At 35.9% G+C, this 26411-nt stretch overlaps 1 protein-coding gene across 1 annotated transcript; it reads left to right on the top strand.

Moving 5' to 3' along the window:
* Positions 1 to 678: 678 nt before the first annotated feature.
* On the top strand, positions 679 to 25427 carry LOC113069083 (cilia- and flagella-associated protein 58-like). Its single transcript, XM_026242055.1, has 4 exons — positions 679 to 936; positions 7751 to 7870; positions 10727 to 10860; positions 25241 to 25427. Exons 1-4 carry the CDS (start codon positions 679 to 681, stop codon positions 25380 to 25382), a joined length of 654 nt encoding a protein of 217 aa, XP_026097840.1. The 3' UTR covers positions 25383 to 25427.
* The last annotated feature ends 984 nt before the right edge of the window (positions 25428 to 26411 follow it).

Here is a 26411-nt window from a genome sequence, read left to right as displayed (position 1 = left end):
ATAATGACCATTTATGTACTTTAAATTACATGTTTCATAGGCTAGTATATAGCCGACGCTATAGGTTGCGAAATCAAACATTTCTCGTTTTTGTTGTTGTTGTTGTTGTTCGCGTACCAGCAGAGCATAAGGCTACTCGATGTGTGTGTAAATTTATATTGTTAATCTAAATGATATAATATCACAATTGCTTGTGTGGAACTGTGTTATTGTTGTATTATATACAGATATATTATTATTTTGTGTAAAAAGATTGTTATATTAATTTTACATAATGTCAGTCTGCCTATTATATTTATACCATTAAGTATAGTAAGTGAATAATGGTTGTTTGTGCACTGAAAGTAACTAAAAATACAGCTAGATAGTTTATATAGATAGCAATGATTGTTACATAATTATAAGTTGTGTTACATCCCTAGGATGTATGTTGTTTTTTTTATTATTAATTGTTGAGGTATGTTTTCCCCACCCTTTGGGGTGTGGTTATGTATCCTATGTGTGTTCTCTCACTCTCTACCGCTCTCTAATTGATGGGCAGTTCAAATTGCCCACAGGTGGTAATCATCCGAGTGTGTGCTGCAGACTGTGCTGCTACAAAAGAGCAGAGGGAACACTGCTTGGGGGCGCGTTTGGACTGAGTTGGCTGGAGGGTCTCGCGCTGTTGGTGGACGGTGAATGGCGGGTGGACGTCAGCGCAAACGGAAACTGACTCCGTGTCAGGTGGATGGCAACAGCTGGGCTGGGAATGGTCAGGAGATGGAGGAAGGAAGTGACGGAGTAGTAAGTGAGACAGGAGAGGTGGGGAGCATTGGAGAGGTGGAAGACAGCGAGGGTAAAGAAGAGTGGAATATTAATCAAAATAAAAAGAAAAAGAATAATACAACTGACTGTGGTGAAAGTGCATCTTTAAAGTATGGTGGGGAACAAGATAAGGTATTTGTTAAGTTGGGGCAAGAAGGTACCACGTTCAGAGAGTGGAATCCGATACAACTTACAAAAGGTCTAAGTAAAGAAATTGGAGAGGTAAGGAGTGCAAAAATATTAAGAAATGGACAACTTCTGGTGTTTTGTAAAAACAAAGAACAACTCAAAAAAGCAGTTAAGATGAGTAAAATTCACGGTAAACTAGTGCAATGTTCAAAGGCTAATGACAAAATGTTAGTCAGAGGAGTCATTTCAGGCATTCCGGTAAATGTAGAGACGGATGCTATAATAGCAAACATTAAGCAGGCCAAAGTATGCGAAGCTAAAAGACTTAAAACTAAGAGATTTGGAGACATTTGCGACAGCTTATCAGTTATGCTTACGTTTGAAGGAGAAACTTTACCAGATAAGGTTTTTGTTGGTTTTATGAGTTATGTGGTTAGGTTGTACATCCCTCCACCACTTCGATGTTATAAATGTCAACGGTTTGGGCATATCGCGGCTGTATGTAAAGGGAAAAAGAGGTGTAGTAAGTGTGGAGGAGACCATGAGTATGATGAATGTGACAAAGCTCGCAATCAATGCTGCAATTGTGGAGGGGAGCACAGTGCAGCATACCAGGGTTGTGAATTTAGTAAAAGAGCCAAAGAGGTACAAAGAATTAAGGTAACTGAAGGCATTAGCTACTCTGAAGCAGTAAAGCTGGTCCCCAGAGTGAATGTAATACCAAAACAAAATGAGGGCATTGGAAATGACATAATAAATGAAGAGGATGAAGAGATAAGGAAAGACAATTTAGTTGTCAGCAAACATGATTTTGTGATTTTTATGGTTGAAGTTATCAACTGTTCTGCACAGACAACAAGTCGTACCGAAAGGATTAAAATTATTGTGAAAGCAGCTGAAAAATATTTTGGGATAAAAGGAATGGTTTGGGAAACAGTTAGGGATAACTTAAGTACAGACACACAATCTACCCAGCACAATGTTGGTATAGACTAAATGGTGGTAAATGTAGGCATAATACAATGGAATGCTAGAAGTTTAATAGCTAATGGCTAAGAATTTAAGAAATATGTAGATGAGTTAAAAGAGAAACCAAATATAATATGTGTACAAGAATCATGGTTGAAATCAGAGTTAGATTTTATCATTAAGGGATATTCAGCAGTTAGGAGAGATAGAGAAAATGGTAGAGGGGGAGGATTAGTAACTTTTATACAAAATGGTTTAAGCTATGAAATTATAAATATAAATGATAAGAATGAATCAGTTACCATAAGGATATGGACAAGTAAAGGTTCTATAGATGTAATAAATTATTATAATCCTTGTGGGAAAATAGAGCGAAGTATTTTGGAAAATATTGTGGGATCACCACTCAGTGAGGTTATATGGTGTGGGGATTTGAATGCACACAATACATTATGGGGAAGTAACAGTACAGATGCAAATGGTTTAGCTTTAGAAGAATATATTGATGATAAATGCTTGGTATGTCTTAACAATGGTGAGGGAACACGGTTTAACAGCATAAACAATACAGAATCAGTACTTGATTTAACTTTTGTATCCAGTGCAATAGCAGGTATTAGTACGTGGAGTGTAGATAAGGAAACTACAATAGGTAGTGATCATTTCCCTATTCTAATTAAAGTTGGATCAGGGACGTGTCAAGAAAGGACTAAGAATATTCCAAGGTGGAAAATAGAGAATGCGAATTGGGAACAGTTTCAGATCATTTGTGCAGAAAAATGTCTTAAACTTAAAAATGAGGATAAAGAAATAGGAATAAATGAGTTTAATAGTGTATTAGTAAATGAAATAATATTGTCAGCTGAGGAAACAATACCTAAAAGTAAAGGAAATAGGAAAGGTAAGAATGTAAAGTGAAGTGAAGTGACATTCAGCCAAGTATGGTGACCCATACTCAGAATTTGTGCTCTGCATTTAACCCATCCGAAATGCACACACAGAGCAGTGAACACACACACACACTGTGAGCACACACCCGGAGCAGCAAGGGCACCTAAGTCATGGTATTGAAGGTGGAGAGAGAGCTGTACATGCACTCCCCCCACCCACTATTCCGTCCGGCCCGAGACTAGAACCCACAACCCTTCGATTGGGAGTCCAACCCTCTAACCATTAGGCCACGACTTCCCCAAATATTGATGGTGGAAGTTGTGCCATGGTGGAATGATGAGTGCAGTAAAGCAGTTAAAGCAAGAAACAAAGCTTTTAAATATGTTAAGAAATATCATTCTCAGGATGCTTTGATAGAGTATAAAAGAAAGCAGGCAGTAGTTAGGAAAACAGTTAAGACACAAAAACGCAATTTCTGGAGGGAGTTCTGTAATGATATAGGAAGGGATGTGAAGTTATCTGACATATGGGGAATGATAAGGAGGATGGGAGGAGTTAGAAGGAATTATGAATTACCTGTATTAAATAGTGGTGATAAAGTGGCAGTTACTAATTTAGAAAAAGCTGAAGTTTTAGCTCAAACATTTAGGAAAGTGCATAGTTCTGAGAACCTCACTAAGGAAGCACAAGTGAACAGAAGGAAAGTTTTAGAAAGTTTCCCAGATGTTTTAAAAAAGAAAGGAGATTCGGGAAATCCATTAGATGTACCTTTAAATATGTTTGAGTTGAAAAAAGCAGTCCTTAATGCAAAACAGACTACTCCAGGAAAAGACATGGTATGTTACAAAATGGTAGCAAATATGACAGATGGGACATTAGAAATAGTACTAAAATTTTTTAATAAAATTTGGGAAATTGGTCAGCTTCCATCAGTGTGGAAACATGCAATTATAGTACCCATTTTAAAGCCAGGGGAAAAACCCGTCTGACCCGTCTAGTTATAGACCAATTGCCTTAACATCGCAGTTGTGTAAAATAATGGAAAGAATAATTACAGATAGAATGACCCATTATTTAGAAAGCAATGACCTTTTTTCCCCATATCAGAGTGGGTTTCGTAAGGGGCGAAGTACAATGGATTCATTATTATGTTTTGAATCCGATATTAGGAAAGCGCAGACTAATAGGGAGGTGGTAATAGCAGTTTTCTTTGACGTAGAGAAAGCATATGATATGCTTTGGAAAGAAGGGTTATTAATTAAATTACAACGATTAGGAATTGGTGGTAAAATATACAATTGGATTTTGGATTTTTTGTTTAATAGGAATATTCAGGTAAGAGTAGGTGCAGAATTTTCTGAGATATATACAGTAGAGAACGGAACTCCACAAGGTAGTGTATGTAGCCCATTATTATTCAATATTATGATTAACAATATATTCTCAAATATTGACCAGAAAATTGGAAAATCCCTGTATGCTGATGATGGAGCATTATGGTTTAGAGGCCGTAATGAATCTTACGTTAAATCAAAAATGCAAGAGGCAATTAAGGAAGTGGAAAAATGGACAAATAAATGGGGATTTAGATTATCAGTGTCAAAAACACAAGTCATATGTTTTTCAAAAAAGCATAAGATCACACCAGTATCCTTAAAATTGTAGAGTCAGCCTCTTGAGCAAATGAAGATTATTAGGTTTCTTGGGATGTGGTTTGATGAAAAACTGACATGGAAGATTCATTTGGAAAAAATGGTTAATAAATGTAAAAAGATTGTTAATATCCTACGCTGTTTATCAGGACAAGCATGGGGAGCAAGTAGGGCACCCTTAAAAAATATATATTAGGCACTAATGAGGTCTGTCTTTGATTATGGGTGTATAGCATATATGTCATCAGCAGAGTCTAACATCAAAGCTTTGGATGTCATGCAAGCTCAGGCTCTAAGGATATGTAGTGGATCTTTTAAAACATCCCCGGTATCTTCTATGCAAGTGGAAATGGGTGAGATGCCTTTGAGGATCAGAAGGATACAACTGATGTTAGCATACTGGATTAATGTGAAGGGACAAGTTGATAGCCACCCAACTAAAGCTATCTTAAAAGATTGCTGGGAACATGGAAAGTCAAAAGTTTTGGGTGGATTGGCGATGCGAAAGCTGAGAATATTGGGTTACATAAATTACAGTACTGTTCAACGGTTTCAGTCCCTCCTATTCCGCCATGGTTTTTCCCTATACCAGATGTAGATTTAGGCATTCATAAGAAAATAAAAAGTAAGTCAAAGGAAGTAGCAGTGAGGGATATTGTTAAATATTATCTGGATATGCATTTCCCTGAAGACACATTCATATTTACAGATGGTTCTAAGGATCCAAAGACAGGACACGCTGGGTCAGCCAGTATATATTCCAAAGAATGGGGTAATATGTCAGGAAAGAATAACAGATAATTTGTCAGTATACACAACAGAGCTGGTTGCAATTTTGTTGGCCTTGGAATGGGTAGAGGGAAATGAGTTAAATAACTCAGTGATTATATCTGATAGTTATTCAGCTTTAGAAAGCATAATAAATGGGAAATCTATAAGAGATGATATAATTCATAAAATTTTTATGGTTTTGCATAAGTTAAATGCAAAGGATTTAAAAATCAGGTTTCTCTGGGTACCTGCACATGTTGGAGTGAAAGGGAATGAGGAGGTTGATAAACTTGCAAAACAAACACTGAAACACAATAGAATATTACAAGTTCCATATAGTAAATCTGAAGCTAAAACATTCATTAAAGCATATGCAAGATCAAAATGGCAGGAGTATTGGGTGGATGAAGATAAAGGAAGGCATTTATATAATATACAATCAGAAGTGGATATAGGAAGGACAGAGTGTAGGAGTAGAAGAGAAGAAAGTAATTACATTATTAATAGGACACATGATAAATAGAGTAAGACAGACAGACAGAATCAAAGTGCGAGGCTGAGGTAAACAGACAGGTTGCTGGGTCTCCGTTGAGGACACGTGTAACTGTATTAGCATTATCAAACCGTGGAAATGTTTTATGATGCTGAAGTGATGTGTTCTTTGATAATGCGCTATGAGTGCAGATGTTTGCGTGAGACACAGAGTTGGTGAAAGGTGGAGTCTGAGACTGGGTTTGATCTCGGCCTTGTTGTCATCCTATAAAAGTCAGTGTATTAAAGTCCAGACGCCTCTCAGTCATAAATCATTCATCAGCTGACTCGCTCTCTATCACACACTCACAAACACACTCACGACACTATTGATGAAATTATGAAGAGACGGCCACCGTGGCTGTGAAGAAACAGCTAAAAGAAAAAGCAGAGAATATCTTGAGAATAATACAGGGAGCTTTAGCGGAAAAAATGTGTTAAGCTTTCAGCTTTGCAATAAATCTATAATGTTTGTGTGTGTTGTGTGGCAGTAATGAGTTTGAGACAAAGAACTGTTTTGTGAATGTCGAAAGCCATGATTGTGTCTTCATTTTGAATGCTGGTCCTTTTGATCGTGGAACGATCTTCTTTCAGTCCGTCCTAAACCCGCTGAATTCATGATTTCTCCTGTGGCACATCATTTATATTCCATGGAAAATTCAGGGTCCTTTATATTAGTGATCATTTTAGACACCAGACAGTCTGCATTTATTAGCATTGATGAGTTTAAACTGGACAGTACTCCCTCTCTAATTAGCAACATTGACGATCCATACAGTATATATGCATGTGAGTGAGTGAGTGTGTGTGTGTGTGTGTGTCATTATATGGTCAGTGCTGGGATTAGTGTTAGTTGGCCATCTTTCTTTCATCCACACACTTGGATAATTAACACTAGCTTACAAAATGAATTAGCTGTCAGTCCATTCAGTCATCTAACTGTAGCTTTTTTTTCTGTGATGTGACACTGAAAAATAGCATCTCTGCTTAGAATTTTCAACTGATGGTAAAGAGATCTCATGCTCTGAACTAACAAATATCTCTTTTGAACTCTTTCCAAGAGAAAAGGTGTGACAAATTTTGGACATCTCAGAGAATTTTCACAGTGTTTTAGGGGATTTGATTCATTGTAGAGTTGTTAAAAGATAAATAGAATAATATCACTGGGATTTGTCACTGTTTACATACAGTGAACTAACGATAGTGAACTAATGTTAAGTACTATTTTTTAAATAAAATCAAATTAAATAAATTAAAGTTACATTAAAATTATTTTTTATTTGTTGAAATGACATGAAAATTGACATGAAAATTGATTTAATTCAGTTCAATTCAAGTTTATTTGTATAGCGCTTTTCACAATGCAAATCACTGCAAAACAGCTTTACGGAAAATTAAAGTTTCTACATTATATTTATTAATCGCTTATTAGTGGTGACTATCTCAGGTTGAGGTCCATATGGCAGAAATGTACGGTAAAAATCAAGCAGTAAGTTAATGTCATGTAATCAAACAGACAGTGAACACTGTTAACAGCAATGATTATATGCTGCGATCAAACTTATGGCAAAATTTGGTCTTGTCTGAGGGGTTGGCATCATCTTCTATGGGTTGGTATTAAAAATGTAATTAAATTAAAAATGTAATTAAATTTGGTGCTTTACCATACTTTAAAATTAAATAAAATTAATGAACAAAGATTCAATTTAGAACATTAATTTACATATATAAAAATATCAAGTTAGATGCTTTATAATACCTTGTTTAAAATTAAATAGAATAAAACACTTTAAAATTGTATTGAAAAAATTTAATTCAATTGAATTAAATTAACTTTGGTACTTAATGATACTTCATGTTTAAAATTAAATACAATAAAAAATTACATTAAATTATTTTAAAAATGGAATTAAAAATGCAATAATATGAAATTTTGTACTTTATGATACTGCATATTTAAAATTAATTCGATTTATTTTATTTTTTTTAACTTTGTGTTGCAGGAGAAAGAGAAACTTTACGTCGAGCTGAAACACATCCTTGCTCGGCAGCCTGGTCCGGAAGCAGCAGAAAAACTACAGCTGTATCAGCGAACACTGCGGGAGAAGACCAAACAACTGAAGGTCCGTTAATACATTTCTTCTTGTGTTTCTTCGATATGTCAGCTGGATCCCGCGTCCCACCCGCTGAGGGCTTTGTCTCACATAAATCATTCCTCCTCTCACTCCTCTCCCATCATTTTCATCTCCTTATTCCCCCTCTCACCATGAATAATTAGTTACTTCACCACTTAATTAAGAGTTCAGCTCCATCTGGAGACAGCGACCACTAATGTCATTTTTAATGAGTCGGTTCGGTTTAAGCTGCCTCGTCCTGTTCTATTAACTAGGCAAGAAGCAGAGATGAGAGCAGTTAAAAACTTATGAGTCTCTGCTGAGCCTTCGGTGACCTTATAATATCCAACTGCCATTGATATACGCTGATCTTTGAGCTGCGTTTTGATCAGGATGATCAGGATGATGAATAGGATCCAGGAAACTAGCCCTGGATCTGAAACCCAGGCTAACCATCCTCTGCAGTCAAGACAGTAGAAAGTGCTCCATTACATTCGCCATTCTTTACAAAAATGGACGTAACAGACTTTAAAGACTCAAAAGTCCTTAGCTCGGCAGAAATTCAGAGCTGATCTATTAGAATATCTGCAGTGTGGAGTATAAAACTCTCTGGCGCCCTTGAGCTTACAAATAATGGCCCGAAGGTAGGCATAGGGAGGTTTGGCTTTCTGATAATTTATTGCCAAGCTTAAAATGAGTTACGCACCGCGAGCATCACTGGCAAAGCTTTAAATAAACAAAGCTCAGCGTAATTAACATTAGAACAGAAGCCTTACTAATGAGCCAAACAGAAAAATCATCCCATTCTCTGTTTTGATTGAAGCATGTCCTCCCGCTCCAGCCTCCTTTAGGAAATTAACATTAATTAACACCGGTTTTTTGACTCTCCACGCTTGCTTGGAAGATGTTTCCAGAGTTTTGTCTTTGTAAAACACCCAGTAGTCTGAATATTATTATACGCCGTATGAAAAGCTCACAAGAGATGAAGTGTTTTGTTCATTTATTCAAAATGTGCCAAAAGTGCACTTTTTTCTTTAAAAAGTTGATTAAACAATGTTTATTTTTGGGAAATAAATAAATAAGCAAAAATAATAATAAATACAAATTTTAAAAATCTATAAAAACAAAGAAAAAATGGTAATGATAAAAATGTGCGGCAGACTTGGAATTGATTACATTTTTAAAGTTGTTGTTATTATTATAATTATACTTTGTACTGTGTTTTTATTTTATATATATATATATATATATATATATATATATATATATATATATATATATATATATATATATATATATATATATATATATAAACAATAGTAATAACTTGTGGTACTTTTTAATTGATATATATATATATATATATATATATATATATATATATATATATATATATATAAACAGACTGCCATATATATGCAATATCTTGCAATAACATGATATTAATTATTGGATTAATTATTTTAATTATTTATCATTTGGTAAAGATATTGCATATATATTACGGCAGTCTGTTTATATATATATATATATATATATATATATATATATATATATATATATATATATATATATAAATAAATTAAAAAGTACCAAAATTTTTTACTATTGTTTATTGCTAAACAATTATTCTAACAAAAAATACTGATTTGGAATTGATTTATTATTGACTTGTTGACGTTTTTCAAATGTTATTATTTAATTAATCTTATTTTATTTAATTTAGTTATTTTATTTTCAATTATTTATATTTTATTTTGCAAATTGAACAACATTTATATAAAAAAAATGTTCAATGAGCAGAAACATTTTGAATGCCTGTCATGTGCAATTATCTTTGCAAATCATCCAATCCAAAGCCAGCTCTGCAGCAGAGCACATCCGGGATTTCTTCATTTATTACTTCCTCTCTCTTCCTCCTTCTCTTTAGCATCTCTCTTCTCTCTGTTCCTTTGATTACTGAGCTCTGGGCTGTTGGGTCACCTGCACTATGTGGGTGGTTTGGAGCACATTGGATGAATGACAATTAGAGCTTGACTGATATGTGCAAAGATTGACGGAGATCAATGAGATGCCGCAGAGGAAATCACTCCGTTCCTTGCTCGGAGGAAGAGATGAGGTGACCGTGTCAAGCCGAACACATCCTCAGTGATAGATCACAACTGTACAACTAGGGCACATTTATAGCAAAGAGGTGCCCACTGAAGGGTGAGCGCAGCTTTAGGAAACATTTCAAAGTAATTGACAAATGGGCTCTTAGACGCTTTGCAGTATTTTGATGGTTTGCAACATAACTTGAAGCACAAAAACAAAGAACTGCTTGAGGCTGTGAGATACAGTGTTTTACCGTGATTATGTGGAGCACCTAATCTTCACCTGAAGAGAAGAATGAACTACTTTCATAACTAAAAGCATTAATGTTCAGTATATAATAATATGAAAAAAGATTCCAGTGAAATTAATAAAAATAAAAAAATGTTAATCACCAAACAATTAATTTGCAAAGCAATATAGTTAATATGTAGGCCATTTCAGCTCTGAATTAAACTAATATATCATATTTGTTTTAATTAAATTAACCAAATTTTCCTACTAATTTTTTTTCTCTCTTTACAAAATCTCATTGTCCAGATACCAGATAAATCTATTTTCTTTTTTTATTAAAATATGCTTAAATTAACTTAACTGGAACAAATGATTATATGTACTGTACCATTGCATATAATTAAATTATGAAGGTTTTTGTGCACTTGACCTGGTTAATGTTGCCAGGCAAGTTTGAAGCAGCCAAGTGCATAAATATAGAATTTACAAGTCAGGATACTTTAACAGTTTTAAAAGTTTAACATATCTTTTCTTTCACAGGTCTTAACAGCAGAGCTCAACATGCACGAGTCCCAATCAGAAGACTACAAGTATGAGATCGAACGTCTGGCCCATGAACTCCAAGAAGTCAAGAAAAAATACCTCGCACAGAAACGGAAAGACCAGGAGCACAGGTGAGAAAGGAAGGCCTAAACCCAAAAATGACAATTCTGTCATCATCTACTCACAATTATGATGTCCTTCCAAACCTGTATGACTTTCTTCTGTGGAATAACAAAAGACCACTTTTTCAATTTACAGTAAATGTGGTCTAAAGCATTCAAGCTCAAAAAAGGATGCAAGAGCAGAATTATAAAAGTAGTCCAAATGGCTCATAAAAGTCTAAAGTTGTATAGACCACGTTTATGATGCTTGTGGTGCTTTTGCATGCTTTTAAAAAGCTTGAAAGCATCAGTCACCATTAATCAGGGTGAGTAAATGATGAGCGAATTTTCATAAGTGTCTTAAAGCAACCATGTGCCAGTATTTGAGTGTATATGTGTTTGTGCATGTGGGTTCAGGTGCAAGACGTTAATCCCAGATCAGCATAAAATGTAACGTTTTACCCAATGTGTAAATCAGACCAGCAGAAAGCACTTATAGTGTTTGGATGTGTGTGGTGTCTGTGTATCCGGATATTTCATGGTCCTGACAGCAAACGACCTTCGATATTGCCAACAAGCAGACAAGAACAGCACCCTCTGACACGGATGAAAATGATACCCTCAGATAACGGTGAGAAAGGAAAAAGGCATTTGGAGAGAAATCAATGAGCCAGTGAATTGGAAAGATTTCTCTCGTTTCGTCTCTGTGTTCTTGGGAGCAAATCGTGACACTGAAAATTACAGAGTGATGCAAAATCGCTTCTGTTACTCGCTGATTAGTAGGACCCTGCCAGATTCCACTGCTATTGGCCTTCGATCTAATGAAATTATGACTAATCGTGTGCTATTTTGGAAGCATGTATGTTGTTTATCCTGGGGAGTCTTATTTTCTAACGCAATTGTTTGGGAGAGAATGTTTTTAGGGGGGTTGACGATTGATTTGTATGCAATCTTCTAAACACTACTGTTACCCATACAGTATACACACTTGTCACATCAGCCCACTCTTTCTGTCCCACACACACACACACACACATCCTTTCAGAACACACACATTGGGCCTTATTTCTGAAACACGAGCAGAGCAAATTTGTGTGTAAACCAATTCTTACGATGTTGAATTGAATAGGACAATTTATGTAAGCATGTTTGTACAACGACAAATCAGTTCTGCAGGTGTTTCTTGAATAAGGCCCGTGCAATGTAGGTTTCTGCCTAAGATATGTGATAAAAAAAGAAAAGAAAAGTAAAGTAGTTTTTCATACCATATATATTGTAACTAGATTCACTGGTTACAAAACAAAATAGAAGTGGACAAGGCTTTCTTCAGTTAGAAGTTGGCACATCTATGGCAACAGACACAGACTGCATGGATCTGATTGGCCGGTCTCTGTCGCCTGGTTTAGAAGCACAACTGCTCTACTTCCTGTCACATCACAGAATGTCCAACTGTTTTAACTGGACAGCTTTCAGACTTCATGGTCGACCAGTAGGAGTCTGAGGAAAATGCCTGTTTGCCTTTGTGTGGTGTCTTAATAAGAGTGAAATGAATAGCATCCATCATCTCTGCTGATCTACAATTTCATAACAGTATCCCAGAGAATGACTTGATTTATAATTGAGATATATAGGTGAGTTAATGATTTACTTTTCTCTATCAGTCCTCGCAGTAGATTTATTCAGTGCATTTGATCTGTCTATTAATCAAAGTAATGAAGTAGAAATGCGCATACAACTGTTGAAAAAAAGTTTGCGATCGGTAAATGTTTTTAGAAATTTCTTTCAGAAATCATTTTACAACCCTGATTTGGTGCTCAAACAGCATTTTTTTTTTATATATTGTTAAAGGGGGGGGGGGGGGGGTGAAATGCTATTTCATGCATACTGAGTTTTTTACACTGTTAAAGAGTTGGATTCCCATGCTAAACATGGACAAAGTTTCAAAAATTAAGTTGTAGGTTTGAAGGAGTATTTTTGTTCCAAAAATACCTCTTCCGGTTTGTCACAAGTTTCGGAAAGTTTTTTTCGAGTATGGCTCTGTCTGACGTTAGATGGAGCGGAATTTCCTTATATGGGTCCTGAGGGCACTTCTGGCGGAAGAGCGCGCGCTCCCGTAGAGCAGAGCAGAGACGAGACATTCACTGATCAGAGCGAGAGCGAATTGTCACAAAAGAAGTGTGTTTTTGGTTGCCAGGGCAAGACAACCCTGCACAGATTACCAAAAAAAAAACACAGCATTAAGGGACCAGTGGATGGAGTTTATTTTTACAGAGCATCAACTGTTTGTGTTTGCACCCTGCATTTCGAAGATGCTTGTTTTACAAACAAGGCCCAGTTTGACGCCAGATTTGCACATCGTTTATTTCTTAAGGATAATGCAGTCCCAACAAAAAAGGGTCACGATCGTGTGTTGGAACCGCAGGCGGTGAGTAAAACTGCTTCAAATATCTCTGTGTTGTTAACTTAGCTATCGGCGCGTAAGCACATCAAGTAAACAACATGCGATGTTGTCATCAAACTGCACTTTCCACATGTACAGCTAAAAAAAAAACCGCTAAGCAAATATATACAGTTTCAGTACATACCACATAGAGACGTCCTTGCTGCTGCTGCTCTTGTTAAATTTCAGCCTCTGGATCTGATTCTGGATCATAAATAAACGGCAGAATCTGACTGCTAGCCATGGTTTGTTTTGGTTGGTTTTGTCCTCACGGTAATGTCACAGCTTCCAAACGCTCTCAACGCAAAAGCCTACTGGCGCTCGTGATTCTTAAGCTCCGCCCACACGTCACGCCTCCAACCGGTCGTGTTTTTCCGGGAAAAAACGGTAAAGACTATCTTACTCTTATGAATATAATAAAACTAAAGACTTTTTGGAGTTATGAAGGATGCAGTACTACTCTATAGGTACTCAAGATTAACAGGATATTGAGTGAAAACGAGCATTTCACCCCCCCTTTAATGTTGAAAACAGTTCCACACGAAAACTGTTAGAAACTGCTTAATTTTTATAATTAAAACTGTGGTATTTCTTTGATAATTAATTTAAAATAGAGAATCTTTTGTAATGTTATCATTATTTTTACTGTAAAGTTTTGATCTGTTTAATGTGTATTTGCTGACTTTTTTTTTTACCACCACACCACCCAAAAAAATTAAAATTCTGACCTCAACAACAATGTACGCAGGAATATTCTAAAAAGTGAAAATGTTCTAAGAAGTATTAATTTTTCTGTTAACTTTTACTTCCTCACTTCTTAAAAAAAGAAAACAATTATTGGTACTGTTACAAGCTTGTTTAAACCAGTTTTCTTTTTCCGCAGGGCTTGAAAATCTAAATATAAGACAATCGATGTGAGCCTTAAATGTGTTTTTAAATAAAAATAAAAAAAAAAGCTTTTTGGCTTTATAAACGTGAAATGCTGATGAAGTAATGTGCCATGAGATTAGGTTCACGTCTGCCACTATCCTTTTGCATATTTATCAGATATAACAAGAAATACGAATACCCTTGTCCATTTTAACAAGGTGCCATTTAGTTAATATGATGTTCTTGCAACAGTTTTTTTTTTAAACTTCACACCAAGCATGATAACTATAAAAGTGAAAATAGAGTTCTAAAAATCATTCAAAGAATAGTCCACAAAGTACACGCCACAGTTAAAACGATAGAGGCACAAAGAAACAATATCGTTGGAATCAGTTTCAAAGTGATTTTTTTTTCAGCTGATGAATGATAAAAAAAATTGACAGCTAATCAGAATTCATCCTACTATAACGGACTTGAGAATTTAAAGCGGCTGTTGAGTGTGTGCTTAGATGCTAATATGGTTATCTTTATAGTTATCATTCTTGGTGTGAACAGCTTTGAACTCTTTGTCTAGGCCAAGCACAGACATCACTTCCTCCTCTGTTTTAAATTCTCCTGGCTGCATGTTTAAACATCGTACTTAAGCCTTTCTGATGGGCAGTATATTGATTTCCTTTCCCCTCCTCCTCTGACATCTCGTGAGCTCAGACCAATGACTTAATTCTACACAAATCCCACATCACTGTTTTCACAGCAAAACAAGTCATTCATAAACAATGGGGAAGGTCTTGTTTTCCTCACACCAGCGGATGGATGAAGACATTTAGCTGAAGGACAGAGGTATTTAAGGAGAGCACTACAAGTGATTCAAAGGCCATTTGAGACAAAACAGCTACTGTACACTGAAACAGCTCTGTTAAAAAACACTAACACCTTGATATCGAACTGAATCTTGACTAAATTAAACCATTTTTTAAAGTGGTTTAGTCACTAAAAACAGTATTCACAGCACAGTGCTATCAGTGTTATGGAGTGATTGTGCTATGAATGTATTTATTTACGCTTTGTTAGTAGCTTTTAGCTTTTTATTTACTAGCTTTTAATTATTTAGTGAAATGTATTTGTATGGAGCCCTAGACAAGACATGTGGGGGGCTTCGGAATTTCAGTAATTTATTTATTTTGTATTTATTTATGTTATTGTGGCCATGTTGTAGTAATTTGTTCCTTAATCTTAATTTAACAAGGGAATGAATTAATTAAATGTGGCCAACAAATTATTAATATCTATTTTTCCCCCACATGTCATGTGCAGGACTCCATGTAATTCACTTTCATTTACTAAAACTGTCAATTGTGTTAAAATATTGGAGAAAAACAATGTTTATATTAAATCATTTCTATAAAATAATATGTGGTTTGATAACGCTGAATGCTACATGCTATGCATTTTGCATTTTCACATTTTCAATTTACTGGGTGAGACCGAGATGGCCGTGTTTCTTGAAATAAGACAGGAGATGAGTGGAACACACACACGGCATCAAGGGAGCAGAAATCTGCTTGCCTAGCTTGTTTGAATCTCTCTGGTTAGCGCATGTTGCAGCCCGTCTACATTCGTAATGGGCAGAAAATCTTTGATGGCTTAGAGCAGCAATTATAGCAACATCAATGAATAGATTTAGATGGGTCAAAACGAGTCGATGGATTGATTTTGATGGTTAAAAGGTTGAATAAATAATGCAGGACCTTTGTGTGTAAATGTAACTGACCAGTAGATTTCCATTAAGCTTAATACAGTTGGGTTCAAAAACCTGAGACTTTCTCATTTTCACACTCTTTTCCCCTTTGCAAATTATATTATCAGCCTGAAAACACAATTTAGAGTTAAAAAAAACAAAACAAAAAATATGAGAATTTCTTCGTGTTTGGTACAGTATGTCCTTGTCTTGCTTAAACAGCAGCAGCACTCCAGCTGACATGGATACAGTAAATTTACTCCTGACTAGTGACTACTGTCTATAGCAGATATTGTATGTAAAGCTCACTGCCATAATGGCCTCATTGCTGTTTGCATTGGAACAATCTACACTGAATTATGCATTCACACATTTATAATTTTAGCTTTTGGGGAGTTTGGGGAATGGAAAAGGTTTAAACTCCAATGCATATGTTGTGAATGGCATTTCAAAGAATCGACAAAAGCATTATAAAGTAAATGGACACTGACACTCCCTTTGTTCCTAATAGCAGTCTCTTGCTGATCAAAAGCTTGGCGCTGTGTAATTTTGCTCCTTATGTTAATGATTGCATGGTTGCTTTCAGGACCAAATGAAATTCCCCTAATTAATTTTAGATTAAAAATAGTGGCCCCAGCCTTTTCCCCTGCTATCAAATAATCTGTCAGCATGGAGCAGAAGCTAAAGCCACTGTGTTTTTGTTTTGATAGGTTCAAGTGTGTTTACTCTTCTGTATTCTTTCCTGTCCTGTTGGGTTTTATTCTCTATCTTTCACTTAAAGGCTTTTATGCTTCATGCTATTGTTTTCCATTAAATGTCTTTTGTCTTTGTCTTTTTTTTCATTTTCTCTCCTTCGCTTTTCAGATGTGCTCACAGACCATTTAAAACTTAATCTCGACCAACCCTTTCTGTTCTCTCTGCTTGCGTGGTTCAGCTCTACGGAAGTGTGGTAACTGGCTCCATCTGCTCCAAAACTCCGGAAGCCATTTTGGCTCGCTCAGGACATTTGGATTAACTGCTTTAACCACACAATTGTGTATTTTTATAATACACCTTGGCTTCATGCAAAAGGTGCTACCTACTTGTAAACATGAACACTTGGCAAGCTGGTGCCGTGTCAAAAGTAAGCTAGACGCCCGCAGACATGAATGACTTTTTTTTTCTCTGATGTTACTAGATAGCATAGCTAGTATCTTACCATTCATCTAGATTTTGAAGAAAGGTTTAAGAGCTAATCTTTAATAATAATAAGAAGAAGAAGAAGAACAAGAACAAGAACAACAAGAAGATAAAATCACTGTAATCTACTAACTAAGAGTACATAAATCCATTAAATAAAGAAATAAATAAATGTAATATAAAAAAACAACAACAACTGTGCAGACATTTTGCTCTTTTAAGAACTAATCTGAGTAGAAGTTAAAGAGTAATCTGTTTTACCTTTTGGATTCAATTTGCTGTTCAGTACCACTATTTCAATGTACACTTTCATGCTTTTTTTTTTCCAGATCACAAATTTTCTTTTTATCATTGCTGGAGAGCTCATAAGGTTGGACATTTAAGTCCAAAGTAAACATTGCAAAACCACAAAATAATTGTCAAAATTGGAGTGGGTGGCAATGCAAGTTTCTGTATTGAACTGCAGAACCACACAAAGGATTAACAGTCAACCAAATTTAATTTTTATACTGCATTTATAGAACCCTTAAGAACATGTTGAGAGCAAAGCAAATAAACACTGTTTGCTTCTTTCTTGTCTCCTAGGGAAAACACGTAATAAGCTCCAAGAATTTATTTCAATCTATTGATTGAATAAGGCCTAACAGACCGCACATCGAAATAGACTTCGCTTTCCCCCTCTCTCTTTCAAAGAATTGTAGGCCGTTTAAACCAAATGTCAGAATGGCAAAAACAAGAGATCAATAGTAATTAGGAATATTTTAATGCCATTGCTTGATGTCTTAAATGTTATATGAAGTTTTTAGTTCTTTTTATTTCGAGGTTTTGGGACAGTGAAGTAATATTACTCAAAGATTTCTTTTAAATCAGAGCACAGCAGAAGAAATAAACTTGTGGTGTCAATTAACGGCTCAGTGTCCCTAGACAGCATTGTATCGCAAGCCATCAATATTTCGCTAACCACTGCAAAACAAACAAATCACTTTAAACATTTTAAACTTTCTGACTGGGCCTTTAATGTTGCCTCTCATCAAATCATTCATTTTCTGCCTTTTTTTTTTCTTGCTTACTGAATGGAACCAAGAGAAATGTAATCACAGCTGGCTCAGCTTGTAAATTCTCTGTTTCAGATGACGTGCGATGAATGATGGCGTCTTGATGCCTTCATTTGAAATGAGAGAATAGACAGGAGGCAACAACGCACTGACAAGTTCACAATAAATTGCATGCAAATGAGGACATGTGGATTATTGCATTCTGGGTAGCGAGTGAGATGAGCAGCACTGGTAGCCATGTTTATGAGGTGTGATGCAAACAAGAGGAAGTAATGAGAGTTGATCAAGCGTGACAAGGTGCAGAAACACTCAGCGTGCATATAAGCAAATGCGCAAATACAGCCCTTCAGGAATAACTTCTTGGCTCATAGTTGAGTGAGCGCTTACTGACTGGAAATATCTTGTGGAGGTTTGGTTGAGAGCGGAGTCGGAGGTTTTAAATAAGAATTACTTTACTTGTAAGACTTTCAGCTGCCACAGTTTTGTCAGTTTCCTGACAAGTTGTTTTTGTTTTCCTTCTGTTTTGGAGCATTTTAGAGCCTTTTGACTTTGTTGGAATTCACATTGATTTCACAAGATGTGGACACAAGAATATGCTCTTTTATATGCAATTCTTTAGGCTCGCCCTTGGAGTTTAATCACAATTAATTGTGATAAATTCAGCAGTCAGAAGGTATTAAAAAAATGATTAAAAAAAAAAAAAAATCTCACTGTATATTTAGAGTGGTGGTTCTCTAAAAATAATGCCACCCATTAGATTAATGTGTAATTTTGTGTAGTTTAAATGTGTAAATGAACATTTTAATGTGTTTAATGTGTTGATTGCATAATTATTTCACTTCTTTTTTCAAACAATCATTCATACGATAAAATGCATTTGCATCTCAAAGTGCTTGTATAATGCAAAATTACAGAGTGATGCCTTGAGGACAGGACAAAGCATTTGATATGTTTAAATAGATCTGCACATTAGTGTGAATGCACCCTATTAAACATGCTGCTGTCTATGATGTCATCACCGCGAGAGTAAACTACATGGTATAGGTGTTCACGGTTTGTGTGTGTTCACTACTGTGTGTGTGCACTTTGGATGGGTTAAACGCAGAGCACGAATTCTGAGTATGGGTCACCACTTGGCTGAATGTAACGTCACTTCACTATTTAAAGTTGTGGATCTTGAAGTTTATTTAGATTTTGGGCTTTTTTAGCCAGCATTATGGTCAGGTCAGTTCATTTGTATTGTTTCGTTGTTTCAAATCAAAGAATCATACCATAATGTCTCGAAGACATCAGTGACTGTGGCAATAAGGAAAAAAAAAAGCATAACATGTTTAGGTAATGAATGGAAAAACCTTGAGATAAGCCAGGCTCAGCTGGAGGAGTCCATCCTCCTCTGACATTAGGATGAGGCACACTGTATCTAACCATACTGCCTTACTTACCACACTACTGTCTTCAGATTGAATAGCAACATCTTTCACTTTAATTATGGAACGGATCTTGGTATTTAGCCAAGTCTTGTGGTTAAGGAGTAGTCTACTCCAATCTGCTCTAGCGATTCGCTGAGTCATGGATGTGGCTGTAGCCACTTTCAGGCCATTACAATAAAGATCACAGTCTCATGGGAGAGATGTAGAGAAGGAAAAAAAAAAGTGGAGTGAGATTAAGTGAAAGATGGCGAGATGGTTCTCGTCCGTCTAGAGCAACCTCCAGTTAAATCAGTGTTTTTGTGCCAAAACATAATGCAAATGATCCTCTGTTGAGCACTGTGGAGAAATTACATTCCATAGACGGCAGCTTGCAATGTCTAGCTGACATTGACATTGATTTCATTAGTATTCGGTTGATTGTAGATGGAAACGTGCCCAATGATGTTCAAAGAGGAATCATTTGTTTGGCTGTTTGCCTGGACTTTAGAGATTTTTTTGACGTCTCTGTGAACTTCATTTAAAGTGGGATCAGTTTCAGATATTTCATCTGTAAAGGGAGATTTGCTTACATCGATACACAGAGACATGAAATTAGTAGAGAGGGAAAAATAAGTTGGAAGTTTGATTGCTCACACCAGACACATAAACACTCTCAATGCTGCATTAAACTGCCACCAGCGTTGGATTATGTGAAGGCTGAAGGTACTGAAAAACCATACCCTACATCAAAATAGACTCTCATTGTGGACTGAAGCTCTCTGCTTCATGGAGAGCCGTGTAATTGCTCTCAGGTTTGAGAGGTCTTGCTATGACCTCTTCCAGCGGAATGGGATACATCCTAGATGTGCATAGAAGAGGTTGCTTCTTTGGGAAGAATTTTGCAAGCTGGATCATAGAGTTTTGTGATGGCAGATCTATATTGTCTTAGCAAAGGAACCAGCAAAGTCAAAACACACACAAGAGTGTGATTAAAAATGTGGTGTAATGTCACACAATTGCTACTAGTAGCATAGTGGGGAATTGTAAAATGAGTGGCAAGGCCTTGTAGTCTGATTGCTATTGTGAAACTATTTTTAGCTTGACAAGCTTTCTTAAAAATATGGATCCAACAAGATTTTTTTTTTTTTTTTTTTTTGGCTGTGACCAAAGAAGTGCATCTGCTAAATGAAAGTTACAGATTTTTACATGTATTCTTAGCATAAATGTTAAGTGGCACAAATGGATCTCAGTTATCTGTTGATTTATTTGTAAAATTTGTAAAATTACCAGCATGCTTATCCCTGGGTGCATTTAGTTTTTATTTCTGTAGCACGAAAATTTTGAAAACTATTTGAAATCTTTTATTAATCCAATTATTATTGATTGCATTACTGAATTTAGGTGTAAAAATATGTTAATATGCGCTAACGTGTTAAGTAATCCTATCTTTCCATCATCCTTTTACATAATATTGAAAGTGAGAGGGCATGAAGACCGGTTGAGCTGTTTGAAGAAAGAAAAGTGTTTGTTGGAAGATACTGTGTAATTTTACTGATGAAAAGAAAAGCAAAAGTGTGAGAGGAATATTCACTGCTGTACTCCTAAAGATATGAAACCTTCACATTCCAGCCACACACAGATCACCGTCTGTTATTGATTTATAATCTCTAGAGTGGCCATTCTTCCCTCCCTCCCTTCCTCTTTACTTTATTCTCTGTTTCCTTCTTTCCGCTTGCCTACGTGGAACTATAGATCATAATTGAATTACTGTGGTAGAGGGGACATATAATCATCCAGATGGAGTGAGCCGACTGATTTGAAAGACAGGCAAATAATCATATCTTTCCCTTTATTATTCCTGCCGGCATGGGGATGTATTGAATAAACTCAGCACGTAATGTAACTGCTTTCTGCATAATTCCATATAATACAGTTATGTCCTGATTCCTAATTCACTGATTTTTAAATTTCCTGTGGATTATTACAGCGCTACTATAAATGCTGATTGATTTATTTGCTCCAATAAATTAATCATGCGTTTAATAAACAATAGATGAATGTAATTTGACGGAGGGCCATTTTGTAATTAAAGACCAGAGACAGCAGGAACATTGAGATATACCTGTTTTTTTCATACAAACAAATAAACAGGTGTTAAATTGGGCCAGAATGATTCAGAGCTGTGTTCAGCCACCTTTTGTTCAAAACAGACAAAAAATGTTGGCTGTTTGTCTCTGAGTTTTTTTCATTTCTTGTATGATGCTATAGTCCAATTTTAAACACTTGCTGTAGACTTAAAAATCACTCTTAAAAGCATAGCACTGAAACCCTATAGTAATTGTTGGAATGGCCAAGGATCAGCAATCTCCATCTAAAACTGATGGGGCAGACCAAACTGTAAGTAAGAAATTTGGTGGGATTGTAGTACTCAAACTGTGTACAACGTCACTAAGACTCGCCCCAGTCGGCCAGACAGTGGCGCTACAGCCATCAAAAGTACGAAATCGCTCAAGTCTCCTAACCCGTTTAGTCTCAAGCGTATTATATCATTGGAATCACTGGTTCACGATGCATTAAACACATGCCTCAGCAAAAACCTTCTTTTACTAAAATGACTATAACTCTTGAATGGAAAGAAATATTTTTGCCAAACTCGAACATGTAGTTCAGTCTGAGGTCACAGTAAAAAAGATGCTATGATTTTGGCCACTTGGTGGCGCTGCATCATATCATTCTAAACAAGCATGCACATTTTATTCAAATTTGGCAAAAAAGGCACTATAATAAATAAATGTTAAAAACACAATTTCTATAGTAAATTCCCTGAAATTGGATTTATAAGCACTAGATGGAAGCAGAGAACCACTTATTTGGTCCTTCTACTCACTGATAGGCTTTTCACATTTGGATCCACATTTAGACATTCTGAAATCAATATTATTGCATTTCAAATTTAATTGTGTCAGTTTACCAATTGATTTATACAGAGAAAGTTTGTTTGTTTCAATACAAGGTCAACATTCATAAATATACTCAATTATAGTTAGGGGTGCGTGATAAATATCGTCCGATAATTAATGCGCATCTCGTCAGAAAAGCCGGTTCTCTAATCAGCGGTAAATTCTATCAGGTGAGTGATTTCACATAGAGCAGCTGTTACTACACGGAGCCGTTGTTAACTGAGAAGATGCACAAATAAACGCTGAAAATGAACGTGGATTTGCGCAGCTTCTCAGTTAACAACGGCTCTGTGTAGTAACAGCTGCTGTATGTGAAACCACGCACCTGATGGAATTTACCGCTGATTAGAGAACCGGCTTTACTGACGAGATGCGCATTAATTATCGGACGATATTTATTGCGCACCCCTAATTAGAGTTGAAAAATCTTGCATTATTATCTGAATACATTAGAGTATACATTTTGTGTCAATTTAATAATTTTCTTAAACATAGTCACAATGAAACTGCATTTGACATCTAAATTAAATACACTATACGCTGAAAAGTTTAAAGTGAGCTCTTTAATATATTAAAGGAATTTATTCAGCAGGGATGCATTAAACAAGTCAAAAATGACAAAATATAATAATAATGTTTGTGTGTGTGTGTGTGTGTGTGTGTGCCAGAAGATTTCTGTTTCAAATGATCAAATAATTTTTTGAGAATCAAAAAATAAATAAATAAATAAATCATTATTGACAGATTTTCCTTATGAGAGAATCCACTGCCTTCATCTCACAGCGACTGGCTGACACCCACCGTATAGCATTTCTCAACTTTTTAATGTTCTCTCCACTTTCCCTGCTTGTCAATCCCATAATCCTCTGCGTGAGTCAGCTCCAGTAGAGAATGCATTGAAAATGCACATTGGACTCTGCGCCAGTGAACATGTACAGCTGAGACAATCTGATATCAGCAACTAGTTGAAGTATGCCACACTCAGAACTAAATACTGTTGAGTCAATGTGCAGCTCTGACACAGAGGAAACTTGTGAGCTCAAGCATCTGTCAACAAGTCTGCTTGTGCTGTAAAAGATGGAGATCGTCGATAAAAGCTCTTTTACTACAAGCAGTTTAAAGGGTCATGAAACATTAAACTACATTTTCTGAGATTTTAACAAAGGTGTGTGTTGCACATTGTAGAAGATACTGTTATCAGTATATCAGCACATTAAATTAGCATATTTCATCTTACTGGCAATATTAATTTTATTCTGTTTGTTTACCACCGCGAGAAACAAAGTTTGGACGTGCTTTATGTTTGCTCATGTTTAAAGCTTGTTGCCAAATGTCTTCATCGGCCCCACTGTGAAATTGCATTACACAGTCAGTGAATATTAATTGATGGCATTTGGTATTGGACAAACAAAGTAAGTGAGAGATGTGTGTGTGTGTGTGTGTGTGTTTGAAAGGTCTTGGAATAATAGTGTGTTGAACGAGAGATCCATGATCACTGGAGCACAGTTGAAAGTGAGCTGGATAGTAACAGATGTTTTCTCCTGGGAAACAGAGAGAGCGTGTGGCTCTTTTTGTCTGGTGTGTGGGTGTTGGACAGGAGCGTATGCTACAAGAGGACAGAGATAGTGTATGTAAATGTGAGTGTGTGTGCGTAGCTTGAAATGTTTTTTGTTTTTTTGTGGGATTTGTTTAGATGTGGGTGCTTCACCCCACAGTGGATGTTTATTTGTGGGACAGTAATAGAAAAGCGTACCCAACCGTGCATCTTTCTGCACTTTAAGGGGGTCATACACACCCAGGATGCTTTCTTGCGTTTAACAGCTGTTAGACGAGTGCAATGGAATGGAACATCTCAGGATCTCGAGACATTTTAACAACTTGTCACTATAGTCATTTATAATGAAGACGTACATTTTACAGTAGTTTGTGTGAACACTCAGTACACTCAAGATGTTTGTGCCACCGCCTGCTTCTTCTTGCCTTCTTTTTTTTTTTGACATGATGTTTTAAATGTATTATGCCTATTATTACTGTAATAATACAAAACAGTACATCAGTAGGTTGTCATATTTTATATTATCTCAGCTGATGAAATGACAGTAAACTGTAAAACCTAAAATGCGGCTACCGTATTTTAAAGGTAAAATTCTGGCAACAACAGCAGCTGTTTTTTTTACCGTAAATTGTATTATTTTTTTTCCCGTGTGTATATATATATATATATATATATATATATATATTTTTTTTTTTTCTTTATAGGTTTAAAAATAATATTACTACTATATAATATTACTAATAATATTACTTTTTTATATTACTGTTTACTGTATACTTGTTCAAATAAATTCAACCTTGGTGAGCATAAACTAATAATAAATAAATAAATTGTATCATGAATATGATTTATTATGAAGATTATTAAATATCATATTTAGATTTCAGAGTATGAAAGAACTATCAAGCTGTTAATTAGGAGATGGTTTCATCTAAAACAATTTACCATGTAATTATTACAGCAACAGTCATCCTGAGGTTAGACACACAATCTAAATGATAATTAAACATTAATTTTTAATAGGACTGAACAATATATTGACTTCAGAGGTATTTATTTATTTTTTTGTTTATATTTGTATTTTTTTTTATTAAATTAGAATAAACTAAACATCTGATGCATGTGCACATGAAGACAAATTCATACAGCGTAGACAGAACTCTGACCCATAATTGTATTTTTCAGCTCTCTGTTATCTTTGCAGGGAGAAGGAGCGAAATCTCACCCAGGCAGGACAGCCTGTGATCCAGCCTCAGCGTCCAGACGGCGCTAGATTCACTGGAGGAGGCTTCAGTTTTAAACAGCACAACAGGATGACACTTCAAGCTTTGGAACAACAGTCCTGATGCCCGCCAGACCCCTCTGAGGACCCTCTTCACCCATCATCGCCTATTGATAGACCGTATTTTCTCCTATTTATTCAGCTCTATTGGTGCTGGCCAACTACCCAGTCAGCTGCTGCAAGTCATGCACTAAAGTCAGTTCTTTTTGCCTTCTAGAATAAATAAAGTCTATTGTTTTCACTCAAAAGTTTCTGTTTCATTCTGCACTAAACACTTACACAGATCCACACGCAAACACAGTCTCTGTTTGCCTCTCTAGTCCTCTGTTTATCTGTGTTGCTCTCAGATGTAGTGTACTCTGGTTTTCTAGTGTGCAGGTGCTGTTGGCTGCCGACTATAATATGTAACTGGGTGTACATGTTGCCTTCGTCAACACCCTTGTACATGTGGGTTTTTTTTTTTTTTGGATTTGTAAGTACATGCAATGAATTGTACTCTGGTTGGTCTAAGAGCCTATATACTGTAATGGTTTCTAAGCCATTTTGGACATACAATCACATACTAAACCCTATTGAGCTGACTTAGTGTCAACTGCCTACATAAGCAGCATCCTAACTGAAAAATGAAGTCTCATAAGTATCCAATTTGGAACGCGCTACATAAACAGAAGCTCTTTGCATCAAATAGTCCTCTTTGCATAAAGTGCACAATTTGGCTTTAGCATTCTGCAAAGCTTAGGGAAAAATGATATGCATAAAAATAACATAAGTATTGGGTTTACAGTGTATTTTTATCGGGGCTTGAAAGCGGAAAAATAAAATAAAAATACAATCGGTACACTCCGAGCAGAATCAATATTTTTATGTTTCTGTTCCTGCGTTCCTCTGTATTAATATCGCCTCGTAAACAGTTTGCCTATACTATGGATGCTTAAAAGCATGAAGTAGATTCTTTCCTGTCACTAGTGAAGGCCTTTTCACATTCTTGTGGTATCATCAGCCAATCAGCATTGTAATTTTCCAGCACCTCCAAAATGTGCCTGTGAACAAAGATGGTAGCATGCAAGCCATGTGCTTCTGAGATCTACCACTG

The sequence above is a fragment of the Carassius auratus genome, unplaced genomic scaffold (assembly GCF_003368295.1).
Source record: "Carassius auratus strain Wakin unplaced genomic scaffold, ASM336829v1 scaf_tig00000788, whole genome shotgun sequence".
In the NCBI taxonomy this organism is placed as follows: Eukaryota; Metazoa; Chordata; class Actinopteri; order Cypriniformes; family Cyprinidae; genus Carassius; species Carassius auratus.
Note: the sequence above shows the minus strand (reverse complement) of the source record. Positions and strands in the feature narration are given on the sequence as shown.

Excerpts from the sequence above, each read along its gene's own strand:
- LOC113069083 (XM_026242055.1), top strand. The coding sequence starts at position 679 with ATGGCGGGTGGACGTCAGCGCAAACGGAAACTGACTCCGTGTCAGGTG. Across the intron at positions 937-7,750 it reads ATGGTGGGGAACAAGATAAG|GAGAAAGAGAAACTTTACGT; the intron begins GTATTTGTTAAG and ends TTTGTGTTGCAG. Across the intron at positions 7,871-10,726 it reads AGAAGACCAAACAACTGAAG|GTCTTAACAGCAGAGCTCAA; the intron begins GTCCGTTAATAC and ends TTTCTTTCACAG.